General features: G+C 51.4%; 1 protein-coding gene across 2 annotated transcripts; it reads left to right on the forward strand.

Annotated features, from left to right (window-relative positions):
- Positions 1–1,992: 1,992 nt before the first annotated feature.
- COL6A2 (collagen type VI alpha 2 chain) lies at positions 1,993–26,529 on the forward strand. Of its 2 annotated transcripts, none has more exons than XM_010407954.4 (28): positions 1,993–2,222; positions 6,295–6,432; positions 7,110–7,708; positions 8,183–8,203; positions 8,856–8,921; positions 9,345–9,398; positions 9,480–9,524; positions 9,706–9,732; positions 10,029–10,055; positions 10,157–10,201; positions 11,522–11,575; positions 11,983–12,045; positions 12,299–12,361; positions 12,849–12,938; positions 13,735–13,797; positions 14,168–14,230; positions 14,355–14,417; positions 14,885–14,947; positions 15,368–15,418; positions 15,766–15,801; positions 16,184–16,246; positions 16,490–16,552; positions 16,761–16,796; positions 17,018–17,063; positions 17,187–17,339; positions 17,511–17,963; positions 18,237–18,275; positions 20,929–22,242. In XM_010407954.4, the coding sequence occupies exons 2-28, from the start codon at positions 6,324–6,326 to the stop codon at positions 21,222–21,224; spliced, it is 2,751 nt and encodes a 916-aa protein (XP_010406256.1). In that variant the 5' UTR covers positions 1,993–2,222; positions 6,295–6,323; the 3' UTR covers positions 21,225–22,242. The 2 variants fall into 2 exon arrangements, with proteins under 2 accessions (XP_010406256.1, XP_010406255.1); XM_010407953.4 differs by lacking the exon at positions 20,929–22,242 and adding an exon at positions 25,146–26,529 and having other exon boundaries at positions 1,997–2,222.
- Positions 26,530–26,631: the final 102 nt, after the last annotated feature.

The raw sequence follows: 26,631 nt of genomic DNA on the forward strand, positions 1-26,631 counted from the left end.
GTTCTGTGAGCTGCAATAATAATTTGCAGGTCAGATAGAATCATAGAATCATTAAGATTGGAAAAGAACTCCAAGATCACCAAGTCCAATATAGAGGATAAGTAACTAATCCATATCCATGCCCATTCTCTGCAAAATATCTTTCCATGAAATCTGCAGTTCCCCTGAAAGGAGGAAGAAAGAAAGGGAATTTATTTGAGGGTTAGGAAAAGGAGCTAAAGGGAGCATGCCCATTTTCCTCCAGAGCTTCCTCTGTCCTCAGCCCATTCTTAAGCAAAAACCCCTCAATTACAGGGACTTAGCTCAGGCCTTCAATGTCAGTTATAAAAGATGTGAAAAAACCCAACTTATCCAGAAAAAAAAAAGCAGAAGGATGTTTTGAGGCTATTTTGTCCCAGTCTCCACCACTTCAGTGTGCCTGTGTGTCAGACTGCCCCAACATAAGACAGGAACTTGCCAGATGTGCCCATCTGTGACAGAGGTGTGTGATAATGAAGATAATATTCCTACAAATATCGTGCAAATGGATGCCTGGGTAGGTGAGAAACACCAAGTTTGCCTTTTTTACGGAGGGAAAGTGTACAGTAGGGAGATGTTCTGTAAAATATACAGGAATCCTCTCAGGGATGAGGCATTTTGTCATGTCAAGCTGCAAGGAAAGGTTCTGATGTGACGAGAGAAAGTTCAAGAAGCACTCATAGAAAGTTAAATGTAGGTGCTTTGCTCAAGAAGCTGCAGAGGGAAGACAACACTCGCCAGTCTGGGGGGAGGAAAGGGAGATGTGGAGGTATGGGTCTGTGCTCTGCTCCTTTCCACACTTTGGGCACTCACCACCACTGCAAGGGACAGATGTGCTGCCCAGTTGTTTGTGATAAGGCTTCTTGCTGGAGAAACAGCTTCTGCAGGGACAGGTTCACCTAGAAACAGCTGCACTGAATGGATTAGAAGCAGCATTGATGGGTACCCATGGGCATAGCAGAGCTTGGACACAGCAGCAAAGCAGGCAAAACAAATGGCCTGGAATGTGACATGTTCACTGGATCACTGGCAGGCGGATGGTTTGCTCAGACATCTCAGGTGCTGTCTGGTAAATCACAGTCATCAAAAGCTGGACCCCTCCTCTCCACTAAAGATGCTCCAGAGGAAAAGGGACCAACCTGTTCAGAGCTGCAGGAGAGTCCCTGGAAAGCAGTAGCCTCACGAAATCCTTCTTTGGCTCTTCAAAACAAAGTTATAGCTCAAGGAATAACAGGCTATGTTCCTGAAAGTCACTGCTGTTCTCCATATGTTTTCTTGGGACATTTGCCCCTATTTTTCATTTAGCAGAGCTAAAAATAGCACATGAATTTAAAAGTAATTTTAAAAATATGACAACAACAAAGCCCTAGAGCTCATGGAGTGTTTGGACAATGCTTTCAGGCACATGGTGTGATTTTTGGTGCTGTTCTGTGCAGGGAGAGGAGCTGGACTCAATGATCCTTGAGGGCCCCTTCCAACTCTGGGTACTCTATAATTCCATGATTCTGTGAACCCAAACCCAGAAATGAATCAATAGAAACAGGTAATACTCAGAGTTGGCTGACTCTGAGCAAGACTTGGATATTCGCAAAGGCAATGATTCTACAATTCTGTGCAAGTTGCTCGTTTTTGAAATGTTCCTGTTTTCATTTGTTCCACTCAGGACACGTTACTAGGGTGGAAAGAGGACAGCAGGGGGGAAGAAAGAGAAAGACTATTTGGTGGTATAAATAAAGATGTGGGGCAGCAATGCCAACTACGAAAATGGGGCTTCTCATCATGGAAAAATGAGACTTCTTCCCGTTCGTGTCAAACAAAGATGCCTTCAGCTCCAGAAGGAAAAACCTTGACCCAGCCCAGCCCGAGCAGGGTGGGAGCGGAGGGGAGGGGACCCTCCCAGGTCTCGGTAGACCCACAGTGACTCTCCGTGGATGTTCGCAGCTACTGCAAACGAGATTGTGCCCGATTTTGGAGGAGGGACTCAGAGGGCAGTTCCAGACGGCCAGGGAGTAGCGGGACGGGGCTGGAGACGCCTCCGCTGCTCCTCCCGCTCCCTCATCCCGTACATCCCAGCACCCAGAGCACGGAGCCACCCTGCAGCCGGGGATGCGGGAGCCTTCCTGACACCGGCCACCCCACAAAGTCCTTTTTCCTTACGTTGCGGAGGGATTTGGGGGAGAAGTTTTGATGACCTCATTTTCCAGGTAGGCAGACTTTTTCTCTCCAAGTACAGGGGTTCTGTGGTTACTTACTGACGGAGCTCCAGTCGGGAATAACAGAAATCCCTCTGAAATTTCAGTCTGTGCCTGCTGCTGCTTACCGGCTTCCCAGCAAGGTGCCTGATTCATGTTTAGACAGTACCTGCAATAAGAGAATATAATTTTTTCCTTTACTTCCAGCTCTTGGCTAGTTTGGGCGTTTCCCCAAGGGTTTGCTGGGTTTTTTTCCAGGTCCAAGCAGTGCGGGCCACAAACTGCCAGGGCCAGAGGTCTAGAAAATCCCTCAGTGAAGGGGGTGGATTTGTTGAACCAAGGTCTTCCCTGGGGTAACTGGGCTGAGTTCAGCTGCTCCAGTGAAGTGATGGCAGCAGGGCAGAGAACTGTTCTGCTGCATGATTCCCCTTTGATTTTTGGGATTTCAGAAGACACTAATTAGACTGACCTGAGGCCCTCGTCTCCTATTTATGCTGAATTACATCAGCGCAAGCTCCTGTATTTTGGGAGGTGACAGCACATTTATGAATGCCTGTGAATTCATTGCGCTTGGTGGCAGGGGTTTGCTGCCTCCCAGCCTGCCTGCAGCCTGGGCTTTCCCTGGCTGAAATCTCAGGATAATTATATTGGGAGACCTGAAAAATATCTGGAGTCCCTGTAACTGAAACCTTCCCCCTGGGTGCTCTGCCTAGGGATTAAAATTACAAGGCACGTTTGGGTAGTGGCTGCAACCAGCACCGAAATTCCCTCCTCATGCAGCATGCAAACCACAGGCACACAAACGGGAAGGAAGAGGAGGTGCATTTGTAAGAGTTTTCTTCCAAATGGGACATATTTTTCTTTTCTAGCTTCATTTATCAAACATTCGAGTGGAGAAAATGCTGCATGCACAAATGAGTGACACCACAGGTACTGCCTGCTGGGCATGGCCATGGAAAGCGCTGGGACTGAGCAGCAGGGAGGCTTCAAACTTTATTCTGCATATTTTAGCATAGCCAGCATAATTCTCCTTTCTTGAGAGTAATGCAATTTGTGTGCCTTTAAATTCATGTGGCTTTAAATAAGCTCCTTGCAGACAGTGTTAGCTTAGAGAGCAGAACATCTCGTTTTTTGCGAATTTGGGACCAGTTTGCTCAGTACAGTGGGTGTTCTGGTGTTGGAGGAGAAATACACAGTGCACCGGAGGAACTTCAGGGATATCAGTGATTGGGACAAGGCAGACCATGGCTCTGCCTGGCCAGGTGCATGAGGTGACATTTCTACTGCAGTGGGATCTGCTCTAAGGGCTAATCAGATGTGAGAGCCCAAATAACCAGCTATAATTGGCACATTTGAGCCACTGCAAGTAACTTGTTTGCCATAACACCACTTTTGGTTCGGTTGCTCATGGTGGGAAGAGAAGCAAGCAGGGAACTTGGGTCCTCCTGCAAGGCCACTCTTTTTGCAGGGCTCTGTCTAGATAAATCCATATATTTTTCAGTGATGTGTGTGACAGCCAGGTTACCTGGGATCTCATTGTGGGAGCAGCAAAGACCACGCATTTTTCTGCACCTGAGGTAGGAGCACAGACCCTCATTCAGGGAGAATGGTGCAAAATAGTGCCCTCAAAATCTGTTCAGAGGACCCACTGCTTGAGATTCCCTTTTGTTTTTCCCTTGTGTGCATCTCATGGGGAAAGAGGTGAACCACTAGAAAATACAAATACTGAGAGAAGGCCTCATGGGAGCAACGTTCCTGCTCTGGCAGAGAGAGAAAAGTCAAGGAAGAACAGGATGGGCAGACCCAAGTGTTCAGGCATTATGACTCAGCTCCCAGTTTGCTCTTTTCATTAGTTTTTTGAACTGTTTGTGTTCAAAAATTGCCTTCAACATGCAGAAAACAGTTGGTCTGAAATACTGGTGGAATCTGAGGTTTCCATCTCAGCATCTTGCAGCGGCAGGTGGGACTTTAAGTCAAATATCAAATGTTGTGGGATTTGCAACAGCATCACAAGAGCTGGTGGTGCTCTGAGGATGACAAAATAGGCACCATCGCCCACCCCAGCCTTGGAGGCCGCTGAGGTGGGGACTGGAGATCCCAGCAGCCACCCACTGTGTATCCAGGAGGGTTAATACCAGGTGGGATGCTGGTAGAGCAGGAGAATAACGTAGCTCGGGGTGCAGAGTGGGATAGAGGAGGTGGTGCAAGAGGACCCCAGGGAAGTGAGTTGTGTCTCGTGTTTTCAGGTGTCGCTTTCCTGCCTCACCACTCTGCCCATGGAGAATCCAAGGCTGTGGTGCTTCACTGACCCAGTCCCAAGCCCCCAGGGCTGTGAGCAGGAGCCATCCTATGCCAGAGCTGGCCCTGGTTGCCCATGCAGGCCAACTGCTCTGCTCTAGAGTGCCTTCCCACCCACACACACAGAGGGAAAGAAGGAAGGAGGGAGGGAGGTGGTTAAACTCAGGATGCAGTGATGAGTCAGACACTTGGCCAAAGCCCTCAGCGCTCCCAGCCTCTTCAGAAGTTAATGTCTCCGTCTTCCTCAGCTAAAGGCTGGCTCTAAAATGGTGCTGTCTGAAGGCTCAAAGCTGTTGTGTCCTACTAAAGATCAGGGTCTCCTGCAGCCCTGTTTTATGGAGGGCAAACAAAACAAGGAAAGCCTGCAGTAGGCTTAGAGGGGTGAAATCTAGATCTTAACTGAAACACCCCTTTAGCATGGAAGTGTTTTATCCTTACCATACCACTTTTATTCTCTGCAGCACAATGGAAGTTGAGCCACACTGAGTTGTGCAGGAACTTCATAGAATCATGGAAGGGTTTGGGTTGGAAAGGATCTGAAAGACCATCCCATCCCACTCCCTGCCATGAGCGGGAACACCTTCCACAAGACCAGGTTTCCCCAAGCCCCATCCAACCTGGCCTTGGCCACTGCAAGGGATCCAGGGGCGGCCACAGCTTCTCTGGGCACCTGGTGCCAGGGCCTACCCACCCTCACAGGGAACAATTTCTTCTCAGTACACCACCTAACCCTGCCCTCTGCCAGTGGGAATCCATTCCCCCTTGTCCTGTCACTCCAGGCCCTTGTCCAAAGTCCCTCTCCAGCTCTCTTGCTGCCCCTTTAGGTACCAGCAGGTGCTGTAAGGTCACCCCAGAGCCTTCTCTTTTCAAGGCTGAACAATCCCAATTCTTTCATAAGCACAAGCCCTAGTGAGGAGGAAGGCTGTCACTGTTGTAGGGTCTCAGCAGCACTGACACCAACCTTTCCAGCATAAAACAGTTTGCAGAAGCCTGTGGTGCACTGCAGCTGGCACTGTAAACTGGAACGGGGCATGTCCCACCAGGCAATAGCTGGGCACCACGTGGACAGAGGTCTTAAGGGATGCCAGGGAGGGCTGAGTTGCCTGTATTCTTCAGTAGTGCTGTTCCTCAGGCAGCTGAGGCAGCAACACAGCTGCACTGCTCACTTGCCCTCCCCCTGCACTGCCAGCGCCACCAAATGCACGCTCAGTGTCCCTCCAAGCCTCAGACTTTTCCAAAAGTTAGCCAAAAAAACCATTCAAGAAAGAAGCTCTCTTTCTGGACTGGATTCAGGTCTTTTTTTCATAACGGAGATCCCACGTGCCCCTTTTTGGTTAGTGTTGAGCTGGCCACAATGCAGAGAAGCATCTCTGGGCCACCCCATGCTGGTTGGTTCTGGGGTCCTCTAGACACAAAGGTGAGCATCTCCCCTTCCTCCATATTCCGTGCTGGTGACTAGTGTTGCTTGAGTGTTACCTGAGAATTTCCTTTTAAATCCTGGGTTCCTTTGAACACTTCCATACATTCCTAAGAACTTTTCAGACTAGATCTCTACTTCTACTACTTTAAGTTATCATAACCCTACATGAAGTAAACTCCCACGTGCAGCTAGGCCTCGGAGGCCTGGTGATGGGTTGAGCACTGAAGATGTGCATTTCTTCAAGAGGTTTTTTATTTGTCCCTTCACTCTCTGGGTCTGCAAGGAGCATTGGCTGGCTTTGTGTCATGCCAGCAGAGTCAGGAGACTGAGCATCACGTTTACCATGCAACTTGTGTTTTCCTGCAGGCATCTGAATATCCTGAGGGGCCGCTGAGATGTTCCAACAAGCCTTGTTTTTCACTCTCCTTTGTGTGGCTCTAGTTCCTCTCCACGCTGCTCAGCTTGATGTGGATATTGCAGATGTCAGTCCTACCTCCTGTGCAGGTACTAACCAAATAATTTGGGTCACTTTTGTGGGCAGCAATTTTAGCAGAAACAATGCTCAGTTGTAGAACCTGCTTGCCAGGGACATTCCACCTCCCACAGCCCTTTGCACTCCTGTGGTAACAACCCATCTGTGGGGAAACCCGGCCTCCACCCAAACTCACGTTTCTGGGTTTGCTTTGGTGTGCAGAGAGGTAGAGATGGAAGAGCTGGGGTCTGCCAGTGGTTGTCTCTCCCAGCAGGTGCAGTAAAAAAAACAGTCAGTCTCCAGCACTCAGCTCTCTATCTGATGCCAGAAAATTGTTCACTTTAAATCTGGTGATTTCCTCACTTTTCAGTTGCAATACAGAGGTGGTTTACGTGTCCAGCCTGACTCTTACCAAAAAATGCAAGATTTTCAAGATTGATTCAGTACTGAGCTGTGCTGGATTAGTGGTTGGACTCAATGATTTTAGAGGTCTTTTCCAACCTTAATTATTCTGTGATTCTATAGCAGATCTTAGGAGTTATAAGTTCTGGTCACTGGAGAACCATCTGACCCAATCACGGGTGTCACTTCTAGAGCTGGGTGGGACTTGTGCTTTTCCCAGCATCACACTTGGTCCAGGTGTCTGGGGGGACAGCAAAGGGGGTGCGTGAAGTGCTCTGACATGGTCTGAATAACTGTGTCCATGCAGAAAAGAGGAACTGCCCCATCAATGTCTACTTCATCATTGACACCTCGGAGAGCGTGGCTCTGCAGACTGTGCCCATCCAGAGCCTCGTGGACCAAATAAAGCGGTTCATCCCCATGTTCATCGATAAACTGGAGAGTGAGCTCTACCAGAACCAAGTCTACATCACCTGGCAGTTCGGTGGGCTTCATTACTCAGACGTGGTAGAAATTTACAGCCCTTTGACAAGCAGCAAAGACATTTACCTGCCCAGGCTGTCTGCCATCAAGTACCTGGGCCGGGGCACCTTCACGGACTGTGCAATCTCCAACATGACGCAGCAGATCCAGACCCAGATGGCCAACGGCGTGAACTTCGCGGTGGTCATCACCGACGGCCACGTGACGGGCAGCCCGTGCGGGGGGATGAAGATGCAGGCCGAGAGGGCGCGAGACATGGGCATCAAGCTGTTCGCGGTGGCTCCCAGCGAGAAGGTGTACGAGCAGGGCCTGCGGGAGATTGCCAACCTGCCGCACGAGCTGTATCGCAACAACTACGCCATCACCCAGAGGGACACCCTGGAGATCGACGTCAACACCATTGACAGGATCATCCAGGCTATGGTAAGGGCAGGGGGTGTAACAGCGGCACAAGAGGAGCGGCGCACGGATGGGGGAATGCTTTCCCCTTTTGTTGGGTTTTGGAGATAACCTCTAGCAGGGAAAGTGGAGCCTTTTTCTGGTTCTTAGCCAGGACCCCTTGGTTTGTGCCTCTGTTTCCCAGCACGTCTGGGCAGGCTGCCACCCTAGTCCTGGCTCTTGCTGAAGACCAGGCCGTACTCCAGCCTGCTCCCCATCCAGAGGCATGTGGAAGAGTGTGCCACACTGAGACACATGCTCACCGTGAGCATGGTCTTTCAGACCCCACCTGTGAGGCGCTGTTGATCAGGGGCTCTGCTGAGGGCATCTTTACAGCCACGGGACCTTTACCACCTCCTCTCCCTTACCACCACACACCCCTCCAAGAGTGGGCTGCTGTCTCCCCTGTGGGACCGAGCACCTTAACTGATTCTCTTCCTCCTGTTCTCTCCTTTGCAGAAACACGAAGCCTACGGCGAGGTGAGTGAGCAGCATCTTTATGCCTTTGCCACACAACACAGGTTTAAGTTGCCTCAGTTAGAGCAGACCAGCTCACACCCCAAAACAGCACAGACCTGAGTGGGATGGGTCCCTGCCCACCTATGGATCAGGGCAGAGTCTGGGGACACATTCCCTTACCCAGGGGTTATAATGGCACACTGGACTCACTCCCTGTGGGTTCAGGTCTATGGAATAGATTTGTTTCATCACTTTGGAGGCACATTCTGTAAGTACTGCCCCTGCTGAAGCTCCCACCCTGCTGGTACCACAGGGGCTGGGTTTGGCACACAGAGGGAAGAGTATGCAGGGGATGCTCCAAAGAATATGCCAGTCTCATGATGACCCCAGATGAGCAAGCCCCCACCATCTCTGACACTTGGCAGTCTTGTTCTTCCAGTCTGGGCCCAGAGCCAAGCTATAATGAGCATGCTCGTAGCAATTTTCCACTCTTAATTTATGGGCAGCAAATTCTGTGTGTGCTTGTTGCTGCCTCAGCCCTGACTCAGCTGGAGCCACAGCAGATTTTAGCCGTGATTTAATGGGGAGAGGCACATGGAGAGCCGTGGGTGCAGAGCTGAGCTGAGCTTGGGATGCACACTGTCAATAGCTCAGTTTAATTCTTGTATTTCAGTGCTACAAGATGAGCTGCCTGGAGATTGCAGGTCCACCTGGTCCCAAGGGATACCGAGGGCAGAAGGTAAGTTGCTCTAAGCTGTGGGAAAAACAATAATGCCCCTGCCTCCCACAACCACTGCAGGATGCTTTAGAGCCCACATCGGCTGCCTTCTCAGGTAGCACCCCGGTGGGAAATACCCCCCACTAGCATGTCTTGGCCCTGGAAGGCACAGCCAGCACTGCTGTGCCCATGGCTGTGCCGAGGCTGATGCCCTGCCAGCAGTGCAGACAGACACCCGAGCATCCGCTGGGCACCTCCAGCACCGGAGGACACCAGGACTGAGGCAGCAGTTGTCACTGAGTCTCCCACTCTCCAAGCAGAGCTCTCATGTGCACAGGGTGTCCCACTCTCCTGCCCCAGCTCTGTGTGCTCTGATCCCCAGAAACTGTCATTTTCTCAGTCAGCACCAAGCCTGGACTTATGCTGGGATTTTTCTTTCCTTAGGGTGCAAAGGGGAACATGGGTGAGCCAGGTTCCCCTGGGCTGAAGGGACGACAGGTGAGTTGTGGAAAATCCTCCCCGCTGTTTGCTGCATCTCTGATGACCTCGAGCTAACTCTCCGTGCCTTCCTCCCCAAAGGGCGACCCAGGTATTGAAGGTCCGATCGGATACCCTGGTCCCAAGGTAAGAATCCCATAGCCGATGGCGGAGCTCTTTGCATTCCCTGATTTTTGGTAAAGCAAGGGGAGCTTTGCTTCTCGATCTCACCTGCCCATTTCCCACCCCAGACCCCTGCGCTCCGCTCCTGCTGATTGCCCAGGCACTAACACAGCGATTTTCTTTCTTTTTTTTTTTCTTTGTCTAGGGTGTCCCAGGGCTGAAAGGAGAGAAGGTGAGAAAGAAGAGACAGAATGGCTGGCTCGGCACTTGGCAGGGACCGCGCTCCTTTCTGATGCACAGAGGGAGAGATTAGCTGTAATGGGGAGGGATAACAGCGCTATTAACGCGTAATTGTGGACCTCGGGAGGGATTTCCAAAGGCATCCCAAAGCCTGTCTCCTCATTCAGGCTTTGATGACGGTCTGGTGAAGCGGTGGTGGGTTTAGGATGTAAAGGGAGGGCGAGGGGGCGGTGGGGAGGCGGGGGGGTTGCAGGCAGTGTCTGACTTCCTGTCCTCTTTTTCTTCCAGGGAGAAATTGGATCCGACGGACGGAGGGTAAGAAAGGACATTTTCTAACTTGCACGTTGTTCCAGCTCCCAAACGCTTGGACTGTGTGTTAATAGATCCCTCTTGGTTTTTTTTTCCCGTGATCCAAGGGTGCCCCTGGCTTGGCAGGAAGGAACGGCACAGATGGACAGAAGGTAACTAGGAGCACTGGGAGCACCCCATAATGTCGCTGCTGCTGTTCCATTTCTTTACCCTCTTTCATGCCCACAGGCTATGTAGTTTCTACTATCCCACATGCTGGCTTTCTGTTTCCACCGAGGTTTCTGTGAATTTATCTGTACATTATTCTGCATGTCCTGTAGAAATGTGTGAAGTAATTCAGGTCGCAGGAGTGAATCTCAGAATACGCTGAGTTGGAAGGAAACCACAAAGATCAAGTCCAACTCACACAGGACACCCCAACAATCCCACCCTGTGCCTGAGAGCGTTGTCCAAACTCTTCTTGAACTCTGGTAGGATTGGGGCTGTGATCACTTCCGTGGAGAGCCTGTCCAGTGCCCCACCACCCTCTGGGGGAAGAACCTTTCCCTAATACCCACCCGAAATCTCCTGACACAGCTTCATGCGTTAAGCGCCGTCCCTCTGTTAGCCCGCTCTCTGCAGGGCCTGGATGTGTGACCCGGTCTGTGCTCCTGCTAAGAAGGTGATAAGGCCAAATGATTTGGGTGTAGATACTTTATTTTGAATGTTAATGACCGCTACAGGACATGGACACTGAAAGCTTCACAGAAATTTGGATTTCAGGGCAGTTTGTCACAGAATCTGAAAGTTCATCTCTAAACCATAGCTTGTGCTTAGTATTAAAGCCTTAAAGTCAAGTTCAAAGGCCTCACAACAAAGTCCCTGGCTTTGTCCACTGGCCAGCACACCCTGGCTTTGCACTGTGTCCTATACCCAGCCCAGTATATTTGTGGGTAATAACAGTTCTTCCCGCTCCTCAAGTGCTGCTGAAGCTCTAAAATATCTCTCAGTACCCCCACTCTCTAAAACACTAAAGCCCTTTGGTTCCCCCAGTCTCTATCCCAGAGCTGTCTCAGCACTGGTGACAGAGCTGTTTTGGGCCACAGAGCAAGGCAGTCCCTTCTCTCATGGCATCTGTCAGGCAGAGTGGTTGCTGCACACCTGAGCTGCTCTGACAGGAGGGGCATGAGGGAGGCCCAGCACAACCCTGGACGTGAGTGACCACCAAACCCAGCCTCAAGGGACATTCCCATCACTCAGGATACACTCATGGGATGAGCCTGCCTGATTTTCTTTAGTCTGCTTTCTCCTCCACTTGTCTCTGCACACCCCACCCCAGTTTAAGGAATACACTTGCTATTTATTCTCTAGCTGGTGACAGATAAGGTCAGCAGATGATGCTAAAATTATTAACTGTCAGCAAGAAAAGCTGTGTTTTCCCTTCAGACACCTATAACTTCTCAGTCTTTTCCTTTTGAATGTAATCTCTCCAGGGCAGGCTGGGGAGAATTGGACCACCAGGATGCAAGGGTGACCCTGGTGACAAGGTAGGAATGCTTTACTCTTTCACCAGCACATCAGTTGTGTAGCTGCTGAGTGAGGTATATATGTAGAAAAATGGCCAACGAGAGGTTAATGGCCCATTTTCCTACCAGCTGTATAATCTGATCCCAGACCTGGGATCCCTGGAATGGGGAGCACAGTTTGATTTTACTGTGCCTCCTTTCCATGGGCAAGTAAGCTGGAAGCGCCCAGTGTCCCTCCCCTCCACACAGAGAGGTGGAGCTGCCCTTTCGTCAACACCAGCAACAAGCAAAAACTACTTTAGCCTCTATAGCAACTTTCTAAGCACTAGCTTCGAAATTTTATTTGATTAGGAAGTTTTATTTGATTTATTCTGCATGGAGAGTGTTCCCAATGTGAAGTGTGTGGTTCTTTTCATTTCCCTCCCCAGGGCCCTGATGGCTACCCAGGAGATGCAGGAGACCAAGGTGAAAGAGGAGATGCAGGCATAAAGGTACAAGTGCTCTGGACAGACAGCAGGGTGTGGGCAGAGGCTGCCAGTGGGGACAGCTGAACACCATTCCCTGTATTTTCACATATATCCTAAATCCTACACTGCTTGTGGAGCCCATAGGCTTTGGGGTCTGGATCCCGTCACCAGGCACAGGAGCTGAGGGAAGAGCCTTGCTGGCCTTGTTCCTTGGGCTACTCATGGTGCAATGTGCTGGTGAGGCAGGCAATGACCATTGGCTCTCTGGCTGTTTCAGGGAGATCCTGGCCGGCCTGGTCGCAGTGGACCCCCGGGGCCCCCAGGAGAGAAAGGAAGCCCGGTAGGTTCATGCAGCGTTCAAATATCTCCAGTGCTTTATTGTGGTCTATTCATAAAATCACAGAATGGTTTGGGCTGGAAGGAGCCTTAAAGCTCATCCAATGCCACCCCCTGCCATGGGCAAGGACACCTTCCACTAGCCCAGGTTGCTCCAAGCCCTGTCCAGCCTGGCCTGGAACACTTCCAGGGATGGGGAAGCCACAGCCCCTCTGGCTTTGGGCAGGACTGGATGGATGCTGTAAGGAGCAGTTGACAAACCTGTTGTCAGCTGATGGGGGGAAGGTTACACAGGACCACTCTGCTCCAAGGCTGGAGCCCGTGCTCATGGCAGTGCCATGTGGGCGTGCCAGGTTGTGTGGAAGCAGAACCTGGGTGCTCATACACACCTCTGCTTGAGGGGGACTGCTTGACACGGGATAAAAATGGGGGGAGTGTGTGTGCACCCTGAGCTCTCTTTCAACAAACCATATTTCTTTTTCTTCTCCAAGGGACTCCCAGGCAACTCTGGAGCTCAAGGGCCTGCTGGAGCCAAGGGAAGGAAAGGTGAAGTGGGACCTCCTGGACCCAAAGGAGAGGCTGTAAGTGGCTGAATAGATCCCTGGACATTGGGCACACTGCAGGAACCTGAGACAGCTTCATGGATGAGTGCTGAGAAACTCCCCCATTCTGCTTTGTGAATCCTGAAAGATGTGCAGATGCTGATCTCCTTGTCTCTCCCAAAATCACAGAGCAGAACTCCCATAATCCTAAGCCTGATCTAAACCATTTCACCTTAGAGAAGTGTCCTGTGTTCCCACTTAACCACACAGGCCTGGCCTCTGGATGCCCAGGGACACTTTGGTTATACTCTGGCAAGTTCCCCAAATCTCTGGCTGCTTGCAGGAGCTCAAAGAGTCAAGATCTGGTGGCCATTATGGCAGAGCTCTGTGAGAAGGGCAGCGTCACATATCGGTGGTGCCACACAGACCCAAGTTAATATGGCGGGGCGCTGCAAATTTTGGGAGGTGGGTTGGAGACGACAATCCATGGCACAGCTCCACCAGCACCAAGGGGCCAGAGCCCAGCCAGCATGTGTCCTTGTGCAAGATCCAGTGGGGAAAGCAACACTGGATGAGCTGGAAGTAAATCAGAGTCTTCAACTCTGAGGGAATGAACCAGGCGTGTTTGTGGTCGCTGCAGTGAAAGAACAGGCTGGCTGTGGCTTCCCAAAAGGAGCCATGGGCATCCCTGCTCCCCTGCTGCTGGGAACACATTTGCTTAGGGGGCAGGTGTACATCTCTTGGGCCCAGAGGGAGGAGGGAGGGCAGCCAGGGGTCACTGCCCAGGTAACATCCATCCTCTCACCCCATTTATGTGACTTTTGTGTCTGCCAAGGGGCGACGTGGAGATCCAGGGACGAAAGGCAGCAAAGGCTCTCCTGGAGGCATAGGAGAAAGGGTGAGTAAGGCAACTGCCCAGATTATTGCAAGTGAGCCCCATATGGACAGGACTGGTGTGTGTGTGATGTGCTACTGCCCAGCCATGCAGTGTCCATGCAGCACCAGAGCTGGGAATGCAGATCCCACTGTGCTGTGCTCCCACTGTGTCCGCTGCCTGCCCTGCTGGCACCAGGTACAGCCTTCTCCTCCAGGGTTTGGTCAAGAGAGGGGATGAAGGGCAGCAAAGCTCAAGGTTAAGAGACACATTCAGAGGGCACACTGCCTGACACTGAAACCAAGAAACACGAGGTTTGAGAAGGGCATCATGGAGCACTGCCATGTACAGAGATAGCATTCCCTGACCAGGAATATCTTTACCCTTCTCACAGGGAGATCCTGGTCCAGAGGGTACTCGTGGTCTGCCCGGTGAGGTTGGAAACAAAGGAGCCAGGGTAAGCATGGAGCAAGGCTTGGTGACAGCCAGGAGGAAGGGGGAGCACTGCTGCCATCCGGGGCAGCTTGCCTGGCTTTCCTCCTCATGCACTGTGTGTTCTTGTGTCTTTCTTTGCTGTGCAGGGAGAACAAGGACTGCCAGGACCCCGAGGCCCTTCGGGTGCTGTGGGAGAGCCAGGCAGGATAGTAAGTCACACTTGGGCACGTGTGTGACCAGGCCCTCCTTCTGTGGTGAGGGCTTGCCCTACTTACACAAGCTGCCTGCACTGTCCCTCCCGAGGAGAACCTGCACAACCTTCTCTCAGGGAGACTCAGAAACTGGGTGTTCCCATGGCAGTGTGGAATGGATCACCAGAGCGGGTGGGTCACTGGGGAGAGGGAAGATGGGACTCCACAAGCACCCATTTGTCCTGGGTCTGCGGTTAGTCCATAACCCCAATGTGGCAGTAGTGCTGTGACATCCATGTGGCTCTATGGGACATGGGAACCCCACTGCTGAGACAGTCACTGTCACAGTAAACTCACCAGGAAGGGACATGGTCCTGCAGCACCATCTCGAGAGCTGGTTTTTCCAGCACGGTCCCCTGTGTGCCGGGGGACAGCAAGGAACATCCTCACTCAGTCCTTGCCTTCTCCCCAAAACTGTCCTGCAGGGATCACGTGGGGATCCTGGTGACTTGGGCCCAAGAGGTGATGCTGGACCACCAGGACCAAAGGTAAAGTTCATGAATAAACCTCTGCATTTGAAAGGGCAGGTTTGTGTTCCTATTTATTTATTTATTTATTTATTAAAAGAAAAAATAGGCAGTTTTCACTGCAGAAACTTGTGTGCCTCAGAAACAGAATCAGACCTGAGCCTCCCTGTGGGGCAGAGATGTAGGTCTTCCTCTGGCCAAGGCAGCTCTGATTACACCCCTCACCTGAGCAGATTCAGGGGCATCCCTGGCACATGACATCCCCAAAACCCCACAAATCCTTGCTCTGCACAGCTGTTCCCAGTGCTTCAGGGCCAGCTGCAGAAGCTTTGGCTCCTGGTGGTATCTCACCCCGAGAGAAGATGAAAATGGCTGTAACTGTTTCTGACAGGAGCAGGTCAGAAGGGTTGGTATCTCATGGGTCTTTTTTTTCTACTAAAGGGTGACAGAGGCAGGCCTGGCTTCAGCTACCCTGGACCCAGAGGCCCTCAGGTAAGTATTCCTCATTCAGCACGTGAGGAAATCTGTTTGTGTGGGTGTTGCTGTTGGATCCGAGCAGCCTGAGAAAACAGGGAAGGAGGAAGAAAAATGCTCAGGGTCACAGATGTGTGGAGCCTGGGAAGGAGAAAGGGGGTTGAACACCAGGACTGACCCTGGCCACAGTCCACCAGGTGCTGGGGACCCCAGCCTCAATCATGGTGACGGTCCCTCAACCATCAGCCTGCAGCTACAGCTGCTCTTCAGCTTCTTGCCCCTCACTGCAATCTTTGGGTGTACATGTGCACAGTGTGGGGCCAGTCCTGGACAGGTGCTGACCTCTCCCTCCTCTCCTTTTGCAGGGTGACAAGGGTGAGAAGGGGCGGCCAGGACCCAAGGTGGGTGCGTTTGTCTCCAGGTCTCCATCACCTGTTTATTTGTACTGGCTGGGATGCCAGTTGTCTCCCAGCCCTCTGGGTTAATGGCTGAGGAGCCAGCCCTGCCAGCAGCTGCCCTGGATGTTCCCTGCAGCTGTTGAGCCTGGTTGTATCTCGCAAGCCCATCTCCTTTTGAAATAATCTGAAAAATGCGTTGCGGAACTTCTTTTTTTTTTTTGGTTAATGCCTGTGTAAACACTGTTTGTTTGCTGTGCTCTGAGCTGCTGGTTTAGAGGATGCTGTCCCAGGCCAGGCAGGCATGTGTTTGTGATGCAGCAGAGCCTCTGCCTGAGCACATCCAGATGTGCTCCATGCCGGATCTGTTTCTCCTTCCATCGAGCAGGGAGGAAGAGGTGAGCTTGGACCAAAAGGAGCACAAGGGACCAAAGGAGAGAAGGGGGAGCCGGTAAGCAGCCTCCCTGTACTGCCCCAGGGTCAGTGTCCCCCTCCCACACCCCTGCTAGGTGTGCTGGGGATGACATTGCCACTCTCTGCCTGCTCCCTGTCCCCAAGCTCAGCTGTGGCAGGCTGGTGACTGTGCTCAGCAGGGCTGGGCCTGACCAGGGGGTCAGGAGGGGCCCTGAACACCTGAGGCTGCATTACCAGCATTGCCCAGAAAATATTTGACCCTTCTTTACTTCTTCCCCAGGGTGATCCTGGCCCAGGAGGAGAGCCTGGACAGCGTGGTCCACCTGGTGAAGCAGGCCCTGAGGTACTGTCCCATGGCATCGTGTCTGAGTAGATGCTGTTGGAGGGGACACCAGCTGCCAGATGTGTCCGCTGGCTCACAGTGGGGGCTTGCCCTCCCTTTCTCCTTCCCCTTCAGCAAAAAGCCACATTTATAATGGCTCTGACATCTAGTTCCCAGAAAAAGAACTAATGGGAAAACTGTGCCTGAAATCCCTGTGTTCTTCTTGCAGGGGACCCCTGGCCCACCAGGAGACCCCGGTCTGACTGTAAGTAACCCCTGCTACTCTTCTTCCTGGGGCAATCATGGCTTTTCCATGCACAGCCTGGGAACAAAACAGGGCATCAGGTCCTGCTGCTGCCTGGCAGAGGTGGCCTGTGGCTTCCCATGGGAGCCAGGGAAAGAGGAGAGAGGGCTGGTTGGGTGGGAAGGCAAAGGGGAGCCTTTCCCTTAGAGGGAAGCATTCACCCTGCACCCCTTTCCTGGCAGGACTGCGACGTGATGACCTACGTGCGAGAGACGTGTGGATGCTGTGGTGAGCAGACATCACTTCTCCTCAGGGAAGGGGAACAACCACTCGAGGGATGGGGACAGGGGGTCACCAGAGGGTTCCCAGCATCACTGACCCACGTGTTTCTCTCCCTGCCCCTCTCCCCAGACTGTGAGAAGCGCTGCGGTGCCCTGGACATCATGTTTGTCATAGACAGCTCCGAGAGTATCGGCTACACCAACTTCACCCTGGAGAAGAATTTTGTCGTCAACGTGGTCAGCAGGCTGGGCTCTATTGCCAAGGACCCCAAGTCAGAGACAGGTCTGTACTCTGTGGGGACAGAGTAGGGCATGGGGAAAAGAAAAAGGTCTTGGATCCTTTCAACTTCACTGTTTATTTTCCACGGCTTTTCAGACCAATTGGGCAGCTCTTTGACTTTCTCCACTTTTCCCCAAGGATGCAAAGCCAAGTAATGTGACACTTCCTTGGCAGGTGCCCGTGTTGGGGTGGTGCAGTACAGTCACGAGGGGACTTTTGAAGCCATCAAGCTTGATGACGAGCGCATCAATTCCCTGTCGAGCTTCAAGGAAGCGGTGAAGCGCCTGGAGTGGATCGCTGGAGGCACCTGGACACCGTCTGCCCTTCAGTTTGCCTACAACAAGCTCATCAAGGAAAGCAGGAGAAAGAAAGCCCAAGTGTTCGCTGTGGTGATCACAGACGGGCGCTACGACCCCCGGGATGATGACAAGAACCTCGGGGCTCTCTGCGGTAGAGATGTGGTGGTCAACACCATCGGCATAGGAGACATGTTCGACCAGCCGGAGCAGAGCGAGACCCTGGTCTCCATCGCCTGCAATGAACCCCAGCGAGTCCAGAAGATGAGGCTCTTCTCAGACCTGGTGGCAGAGGAATTCATTGACAAGATGGAGGACGTGCTCTGCCCAGGTCTGTCCCTGTCCTTGCATGGAACTGGAGTTTTGCGCCCCAGGGTTTGGGGTGGGGGGCCAAGATGTGTCCCAGCAGGTTGGCCAGCAGCTGGGTCATCCATGGTGGGGTCTGACCTTTAGGTAGCCCTGGACTAAGAGTCCTTCCTCAGATAAAGACCAGCCTTTTGGGGCAGTCCTTTGGTGTTCCTTGGAAGAGACCTTGTCCTGCCACTCTGACTGTGCAGGGGATGGCAGCACATGGCTCAGTTTTCCTTGTTTCTTTTCCTTCCAGATCCACAGGTCGTCTGCCCCGAGCTGCCCTGTCAGACAGGTAAACATTACAAGTAGCTTCATGCCATCTGCACAGACTCTGGGGGGAGACTGCATGAGGCTCAGGAGTAGGAGAGGGGGGTGCAACCCTGTTCAGTTCCTTTGGAAGGCAGGAGTTTGGGAAATAGTGCTACTTTACATGAGGAGAGGCTCCAGGGTTTCGTCTCCTGCTCTTTTCCTGTCTCTCTGAGTTCCCTGCACAGGTAGGTACAAGTGCACTGTGTGAGTGCACCAGCATGGCTCATCCCTGATACTTTTCCCCATCGAAATTCCTGGGAGCTACCAGGTTTTGACCTCCAAACTCAAGTCAAAATCCCCTTGCTAAATTCCCACTCATGGTGACTTTTGTAGCAGGATGCTCCTTGGGAGTGATGGGCAGAGCTGTTATTAGGGATCAGTTGGAAAATAGCAACCTAGTGGACCCAGAGCTTTGGCTTCTCTAACGCTGGCTATATTTAATTAACAATTAACTCAGGGTGTTGGATTAAAGGAAAAGGTTGTAAGGATCTTCTGGTGCTCTGTGTGCTGAAGGTAGCTTTACGGGGTCACATTTTGCTTGTTAAGGAGCAAATGTGTATCCCAAATTCCCAGAGAGGTCCCATCTGCCTGAGTCCCTGTGCCTGTTTAAATACAATAGATGCACTCTCTGCTGATACACAAAGTTTATAGAAGACCAAAGTTTTGCCCATTGTGCAATTTTTGTCTCTTCTCTTGCCATGAATGTTTTTGTGGCAGTCCCCAGCTTCAACTGAGCCTCATAGAGAATATCAAATTTCATTTTTAAATAAGTCCCTTTGTTTCTGTGGAAAGGAAAGGAAGATTGGTCCCAGGATGCACAGAAATCTGGAGAAAAACTATAATTATTCCTGTCTAAAATATCTCACTGGTATTTTGAGTATTTGCACCTGGCCATGCCAGGGGCACAGTGTCCAACCATGATTCTGAGCTCCTCTGCCTGTGTCTTCTGAGGAGCTTTGTCCTGCAAATCTCTGCACAAGGAGGTGACATCCCCAGGCCACGCTGGTCATTGCTCAGGTGTCATCAAAGGTTTTGGTCTTTTCAGCCTTCCCGTTTCCGAGGAACACAAGCAGTGGCACACTCATTTCTCCCGGGCTTGGGCATCAAAGCCCTCCAAAGCTGTCAGTCCTTTCCTTGTAGTGCAGTTGCATGTTTCTGTTCCTGATGCAAGGTGAGAACAGTTCGGTGGTGCCTGGCAGCCCTGGGGACTGCAACAGGAATGGCTTGAGGAGGCATCTGAGGGCGTTCCCTCTTGGGTGAATCCCTTAAGCCATGCCATATGCAAGCCAGGCCAAGCACAGGCAAGACCTGCACCCCACAGAACATGGGAGGTGGAGTGACGTGGCTGGGTAGGGTTGGCGTCCTCTCAAAGTGCCCTCTCAGCATGGGTGAAAGTTGGGCTATGGCTGGTAGATGGAATTTTAAGTAATTGGTTCAGGAGTCTTTGGGCACAGAGCCTCCCACCTACCACACCAGCTGGGCCGTGCTGCTCTGCTGTCATGTTCAGAAGGATTTGCAGTGGTCACACTTCCCTAGTGGCACGGGAACACGTTGGATGGGATGGGACATGACAGAGCCTGGGGCTTCTCTGGCTCTCGGAGAACATCCCATGAGCTCGTGCCAATTCCCACGCAGATCCTCTGGATGGAGACAGTGCCCTTCGGAGGGAACGTGAGCGAGCCAGTGCACATCCAGCGCGTGTGCCTGGACTGGCCGGACAGACTCAGGTCAGGGAGGCAGCTAAACCTGCCCCGTTCTTGGCCCCATGGCTCAGCATGGTGGTCCTGGCACTTTGAGGGGCAAATCAACTGTGCCCCAGCTTCAGCCTGGGTAATGCCGGCAGAGCACAGACAGGGACAGGTACCACATACACCTTGTCTTCCCCCCATGCTGCCTCAGGGCTTTACCTGAGAGTGTCCCATTTTCAGCACAGCCCCTTGTCTCTCCTCAGTCACAGCTGTGCTAACAGGATGCTGGAGGGTTGTATGCTGAGCAAATCTGAACTGACCACTTGCTTCGTAGAAACTGCATGACATCCTGAGAGGCTCTTGCTAACCCACGCAAAAGGCTTTGCTTTGAGCTTTGGGGTTTTATTCAAAGTCAAATTTGGCACAGCCAGGTGCAGATGGAGGCTCTCAGGGCCCTGACAAGCCCAGACACCGAACAGCTTTGAGTGGAGTCACTGCCCTGAGGCTGAGTGCCAGGCAAGGGGGTCACATGATGCTGTCCCTTCGATGCCTTTCTGCCTTACAGCACCGTGGGTGCGGTTGGCACATAGCTACATGATCCTAAACTACATGATGGGTTAATCCCATCTGCAGTAGGAGGTGGCCCTTTTCCTGAGCACTGCTTCTTCTCCATCGTGCCTATGCTGGATCAGCAGGAACTGGGCAGTTAAGGTTTTGTGTAATTTTCTGAAGTCATTCAGTTGATGTGTGAAAGATCTCAGGGCAAATCCCATGGTTCCTCAGACACAAATGGCAGAAAGATTTAAAATCTGGCTTTGGTCTTTACTCCTCTGTCCTCATTAGCTCTGTTCTTCCCTGGTGCAGTGCAGGTAGGAAAGCCAGGTAGCTTTCAGAGACGTAGCCATTGCTAGCAAGCCCTGAAAATATTCTTTTGACGCTCACTTGCAGATGACAGGAACCCTGGGAGCATAAACCCAGTTATTTTCCGCCCCATGGAAGAGGGAGTCAACATAGATTTCCCCAGCACCATACAATCGATCGCCCAGTTCCTAAACTCCACGCGGGAATCCCGGGACCCCAGCGTGTACACCCAGCTGGTGGCCACTTTGGCCTTTACCGCCGAAAAAGCCAAGTTTGCCACTGGAAATGAGCGGCAAGAGTGGATGGACTTGTTCATTGACACCTTCAAAATGGTGCACAGCGAGATTGTGGGGGACCCAGAGACCGTGCTAGGGCTGTGCTGAGACCTCTCTTGGGGGTCACTTGGAGGCAGAGGCCGAGTGGAGGTGGAAATCGTCGCTCCTGTGTGGCAGAGGGGACAGTTCATGGGGAGATTTTTTTAGTTTAGGAGAGACAGAGGCAGTGGAATGGCTTGGTTGTGCTCAGCCAGGGATGGGACACAAGGAGCAGTCCCCTCCAGCTCAGCTGGCTGATGAGCATGGTGGCTTTCCCCAGCAGTACCAAGGGATGCTCTTGCTTTCTCTGCTGCTTTTTTGCTGAGAGCCTAACGACGCGTTTTCCCCATGTCTTCCTGTGTATGTCCTTGCTGACCCCCTCCAAAGCATCCTTCTCCCCTTTCTGCATCCTCTCTCTCGGTTACCACGGGCTCTCTTCAAGTCCTGCAAGGCTGACCAAGCAAGGTGCATCCCCGCTCACCACAGTGTCTCTGTGGAACCCCTCATGGGCAGCTGGGGGTGGAGGGAAGAAGCAAGCAGGGTGGGAGAGGGAGCAACCCTCCCTTTCCTTTGGGAGCACTGACACCTGGGCAGTGATTCTCTCAGAAGCTGTGTGGGCTCCCCTGGCCTTTTTCTCTGCTTGTACACTTGTGTTTCCTCTGTCGTAATCCACAACATGTAGCTGTCCATATCCAAAAGGCAGATATTCTGTTACGTGGGGCCGAGTGGTCCAAAGCAAAATTCCTTGACTGATGTGAGCTGTTTAAAAGCAAGTACTTAAGCTTGATGTAGTAGAGCCTACTCAATCCATACCCAGTGCTGCTTTGGCTCAGACACCACAGAGCCACCACCTGCACTGCAGGTATGTGTGCTTAGACAAGGCCTGGTATCTCCATCCACTCAGTCATCCATGGCCCAGTTTGCACAAAGTCAGGCGGGCAAGGGCCATTCCCACCTCCAGTTTAACTGCTCTCAAGCTGTATTTAGAGGTAGTGGGATTTTGTGTGCAGACACAGGAGTAGAAGTGCTTACTCTGACTGACATGGTATTACTTCAATAAAGTATACTGAGCAAATGTCACATTTAATGGGCGGAAGAGAGATGTGCTATCCTCAGGAATTTGGCTGTAATATTTCCGGGTATAAAAGGTGGAGCCACTTGCCAAGCTCAGCCGTGGGAGTTGCCCACTTTGAACTTACTGCGGTGTTCCCCCGAGGTTTCAGCACTTTTTCCCCCAGTCTACAGGGACAAGTTGCTCAGAGAACAGAACTGCTATCAGTGTAGAATAGAGGGGAAAGAGTTCTGAGTGCTTTACATGGTGTGCTCTCTGTTTTAGGTGAAGGCAAAAAGATCAGCCTGTGCCTGAGTCTGGTCATAATTCACATATTCCAGATAGTCTGTGCAAAGCCAAACTCCCTATTCTGTTTTGTTTTTTACCCCAAAATTAGTGTGACTTAGCCTGCTGGGATGCAGGACTGAACTCAGAGTAGTTAAGCTGCTCCAGCCGTGATGCCAGAGGAAAAGCTCCCAAACCCCACTGATTTGAAAAGACCTCAGGCCTGGGACGTTTTGCTGAACAAAAAGAGGATTGGAGAAGTTGGTGAAGGAGTGTTTTTTAGCATAATCCCGTCTAATCCCTCTGATAAAACCAGATGGATTTCATCACAGCAGCGTTCCTTCAGTGAAACTCTTGGGCAAAGGAAGGACAGAGATAAGGAGGGTAAAGGATGGTCCATACCTCCCCAAAGATACAGGAGGGGCTGGGAAAGGGGGAAACCCCAAAAAGGGCTGCAAGGTCAGTCCCCACCTCACTTTCATCTCCACTGTCAATACTGCGAAAGAATAGAGGAAATACAAGTTGTTCAGGTTTTAGAAAAAGCAGGAAGGTGATGTGAATGGGTGGAGTTACTCTGTACACTAATGGCAGAAAAATCAATGATATTTCTGCTTATTTGCGCTGCCTTCATTAGACATCCCCACCTGTGCAGTAAGGTGAGCTACAGGCATTCATGATCCACATAAGAAGGCCCAATGCACCAGTTAAAAGCACAACAGGAAGGTTTTAGTCGGCCTAATTCATGGTGGTACTTCTGAGAGCTTCTCTGCCAGTTAGGATGAGAATCTTGCTGCAGAAAAGGGTGCTCGGGTCCTCAGCCTCTCAGAAATGAGAACAAGCTGCAAACAGAGCCTGACACTGAGCAGGACAACCCCAAGGCTTTACTGCCCTACATTCCCATGGGATAACTCATATGTAAAGGCACTTTATCGAACAGCTGGAAGGCAGCCCTCTCCAGCTGTGAGGGCTGAGCATCGAGCAGAATGTGTCTCTGGGGAATGCTCCTGTCAGATGTGCATTACACTCCCGCTGAAGCTCCATGGAGTGATGCTGCCCTCTGCTTAGCTAGGAGCTCTTCAGGCTTGCTTGTCATCTCAAAAAACATGTGGGCAGGCCTTGGGGGAGGCTGCTAGCACTGCCCCAACATGACACGCAGCCCCTGCTCACACCTGCTTTCACAGACCCTCACAGAGGTTTTGCACTGTGTGGTTGCAAGGGGGATTCCTTCCTGCCTTTCCCCCTCCACGGTTGCTCAGAGCACGTGAGGACCAGGAGTGCAGGTGCTGCCAAGGCAAGGTATCCTTGTGGCAGCAGTACCTGCATACCAGGAACTGCAGCATCAACATGCCTTTAGACAACATTTCTCACGGAAGATTGGGCAGAGGTGAGTATGTGCCTTTATTGTTTTAAAAGAGGGAAGGTAACAAGCGATAGGACAAAAGGAAATGGCTTCAGGTTGCACCAGGGGAGATTTAGACTGGATATTAGGGGAAATTTCTTCACTGAAAGGACAGTCAGGCACTGAAACAGGCTACCCAGTGAAACAGTGGAGTCATCATCCATGAAGGTGTTCAAAAAATGTGATGTGGTGCTCAGGATATGGTTTAGTGGTTAACATGATAGTGCTGAGCTAATGGTTGGACTTGAGGATCTCAGAGGGCTTTTTCAACCATAAGGAATCTGTGATTCCCTGATTCTGTGCTGAACCCAGGTGTAGCACTGTCCAGCACTAGGGAAGCTCATTGTCAGGCTGGACTTGCTCACAGTGTGGAAATTCAATCTAATGTTACACTCCTACCCCCAAAGTTACCCCCTGTTGCTAGAAATGGGTGCTCAAGGTGGGGCTGCTCCAGAAGCTCCTATTCCTTGCCAGTCACACAACACAACATGGCAGCATCTTCAGGACTTCACTCTTTTGAGATGCAGCCTCAGAGGCACAGAACTGCTTGAGAGTGCTATGGCCATTGCCCTGCTGCCAGCTCGGGGAATGCAGAGGAACCCTGAATGCAATGCACATAACTACTGAAAAGGGAGGAAATAATAGTCTCTGACTATCAACTGACTCCAAACATAGCTATTTTCTTCTTTTTTTTCCCTGAGTTCATTCACTGCATATATTCATGTATTCGATGTGTTTGGACTGGGCTTGGAGCAACCTGGTCTAGTGGGAGGTGTCCCTGCCCACAGCAGGGTGCTGGAGCAAGATGAGCTTTAAGGTTCCTTCCAACCCAAACCATTCTGTGATTCTCTGATTCTATGCTTTTATGGTAAGTGTAACTCTGACAGTATACCACTCTCCAGAAGTAACTGAGAGGTTTGCAGGTGCTGCCTGCCACTAATCGCTGGATATTCGTCTCACAAATAAGAGCTGGAAATTGATGTAAGGCAGTGGGTGTAATTCTGGGACTGAAATGCACAGACCTGTCTAATTTCATGAGGGTCTGTCATCAGTCCCAGAATTAACATTCATTAAGCACCCAGTAGCTGAGGGCATCAAAAGCAAAGCTCCTTCATTTCAAGCTGCAAAGACAAGCTTTGGCAGCAGGGTTGGGCTGATCCTTCTTTGGACAAGGATGCACAGAGGCAACTCCAACCCAAATTATCCTGTAGTCTTCTTATCATCCCAACTCTTGTCCTCCTTCTTCCCCCTGCAGAGCTTGCTGTGGCCCAGTGCACCCAGCGCCCCGTTGACATTGTCTTCTTGCTGGACGGCTCAGAAAGGATTGGGGAGCAGAACTTCCAGAGTGCCCACCGCTTCGTGGAGGGTGTGGCGCAGCAGCTGACGCTGGCCCGGAGCAACAGCGACCACATGAACGCCCGGATCGCACTGCTGCAGTACGGCAGCGAGCAGGACCAGAACGTGGTCTTCCCGCTGACCCACAACCTGACCGAGATCTCCGATGCCCTGGCGCAGATCAAGTACCTGGACTCATCCTCCAACATCGGGTCAGCCATCATCCACGCCATCAACAACATCGTGCTCAGCCCGGGCAACGGGCAGCGACTCGCCCGGCGCAACGCCGAGCTCTCCTTCGTCTTCATCACCGACGGCATCACGGGAAGCAAGAACCTGGAGGAGGCCATCAACTCCATGAAGAAGCAGGATGTCATGCCCACGGTGGTGGCTCTGGGGAGCGACGTGGACATGGATGTCCTGCTGAAGCTTGGCCTGGGGGACCGGGCAGCCATCTTCCGGGAGAAGGACTATAACAGCCTCTCCCAGCCCAGCTTCTTCGACAGGTTCATTCGGTGGATTTGTTAAAGGAAGGGCGCACACAAAATCCTTCTCTCACTGATATACACACCCCTGATATTACCTGTTGTATTTTCTTCCCCCTGTATGGTTGCTAGCCCAGAAGAGCTGCCCTCTGGGTCCTCCTTTCTAGCCAAAATCCAGAGCTCTTTATTGATTTTCATGATGAAGTGTCATGTATCTTACATTTATGGTGCTAATTAAAACCCAGATCAAAGCAGGATAGAGAGCCATACGATGTACTTCTGTAAAGCTTTGCACACACCAAGCCATGACTTGTGTACGTACTGTAATCCTAGGAGGCCTTATCAGAGATGCAAGAAACCTTTCCAGTGTAGCAGGACCAATGAGTAACTCTAGTTTTCAAAAACTCTCAATATCTCTCAGTGTGTCTTGCTCCTCCTTCCTGGGAACAGCAGGACGGTGTGAGAGGTTTTGCTGCCTTCCACAGATGCTCCTTTGGGGGGTGTATCTATCTTAAATTTCACAAATCATCTCTAAGATCTTTATTTTCCTGTGGGCCATGCCTCCCTTTATTCCTTCTGTCATTCTACCCTTCATCAGAACCTGCTCATCTATTACTGCACTCCAAATTTCAGCTGAGAGGGGCAGCATGACTCCCAGCATTGACACAATACTGGACAGCCACCAGAACTGCCTCCCAGTCACCCCAACGTGCTCAAAGCATCCGTGGTACCTTCTTCCCACTGGTATCTGCTGAGCAATGCCCAGATTTGAACTTGAATTGTGCTGTCTGCAAAAATAAACGGACCTTTTTCACCCTATCCTGAAAAGGCCTCTTTTTTCTGTAGTTTTGAGGATTTTAAAAATTATTTTCAGTGAGCAGCTGATTCTCCTGGTTTCAAGCTGGTATGTCCAGATATCAT

This window comes from Corvus cornix, chromosome 7 (genome assembly GCF_000738735.6).
Source record: "Corvus cornix cornix isolate S_Up_H32 chromosome 7, ASM73873v5, whole genome shotgun sequence".
Taxonomy (NCBI): domain Eukaryota; kingdom Metazoa; phylum Chordata; class Aves; order Passeriformes; family Corvidae; genus Corvus; species Corvus cornix.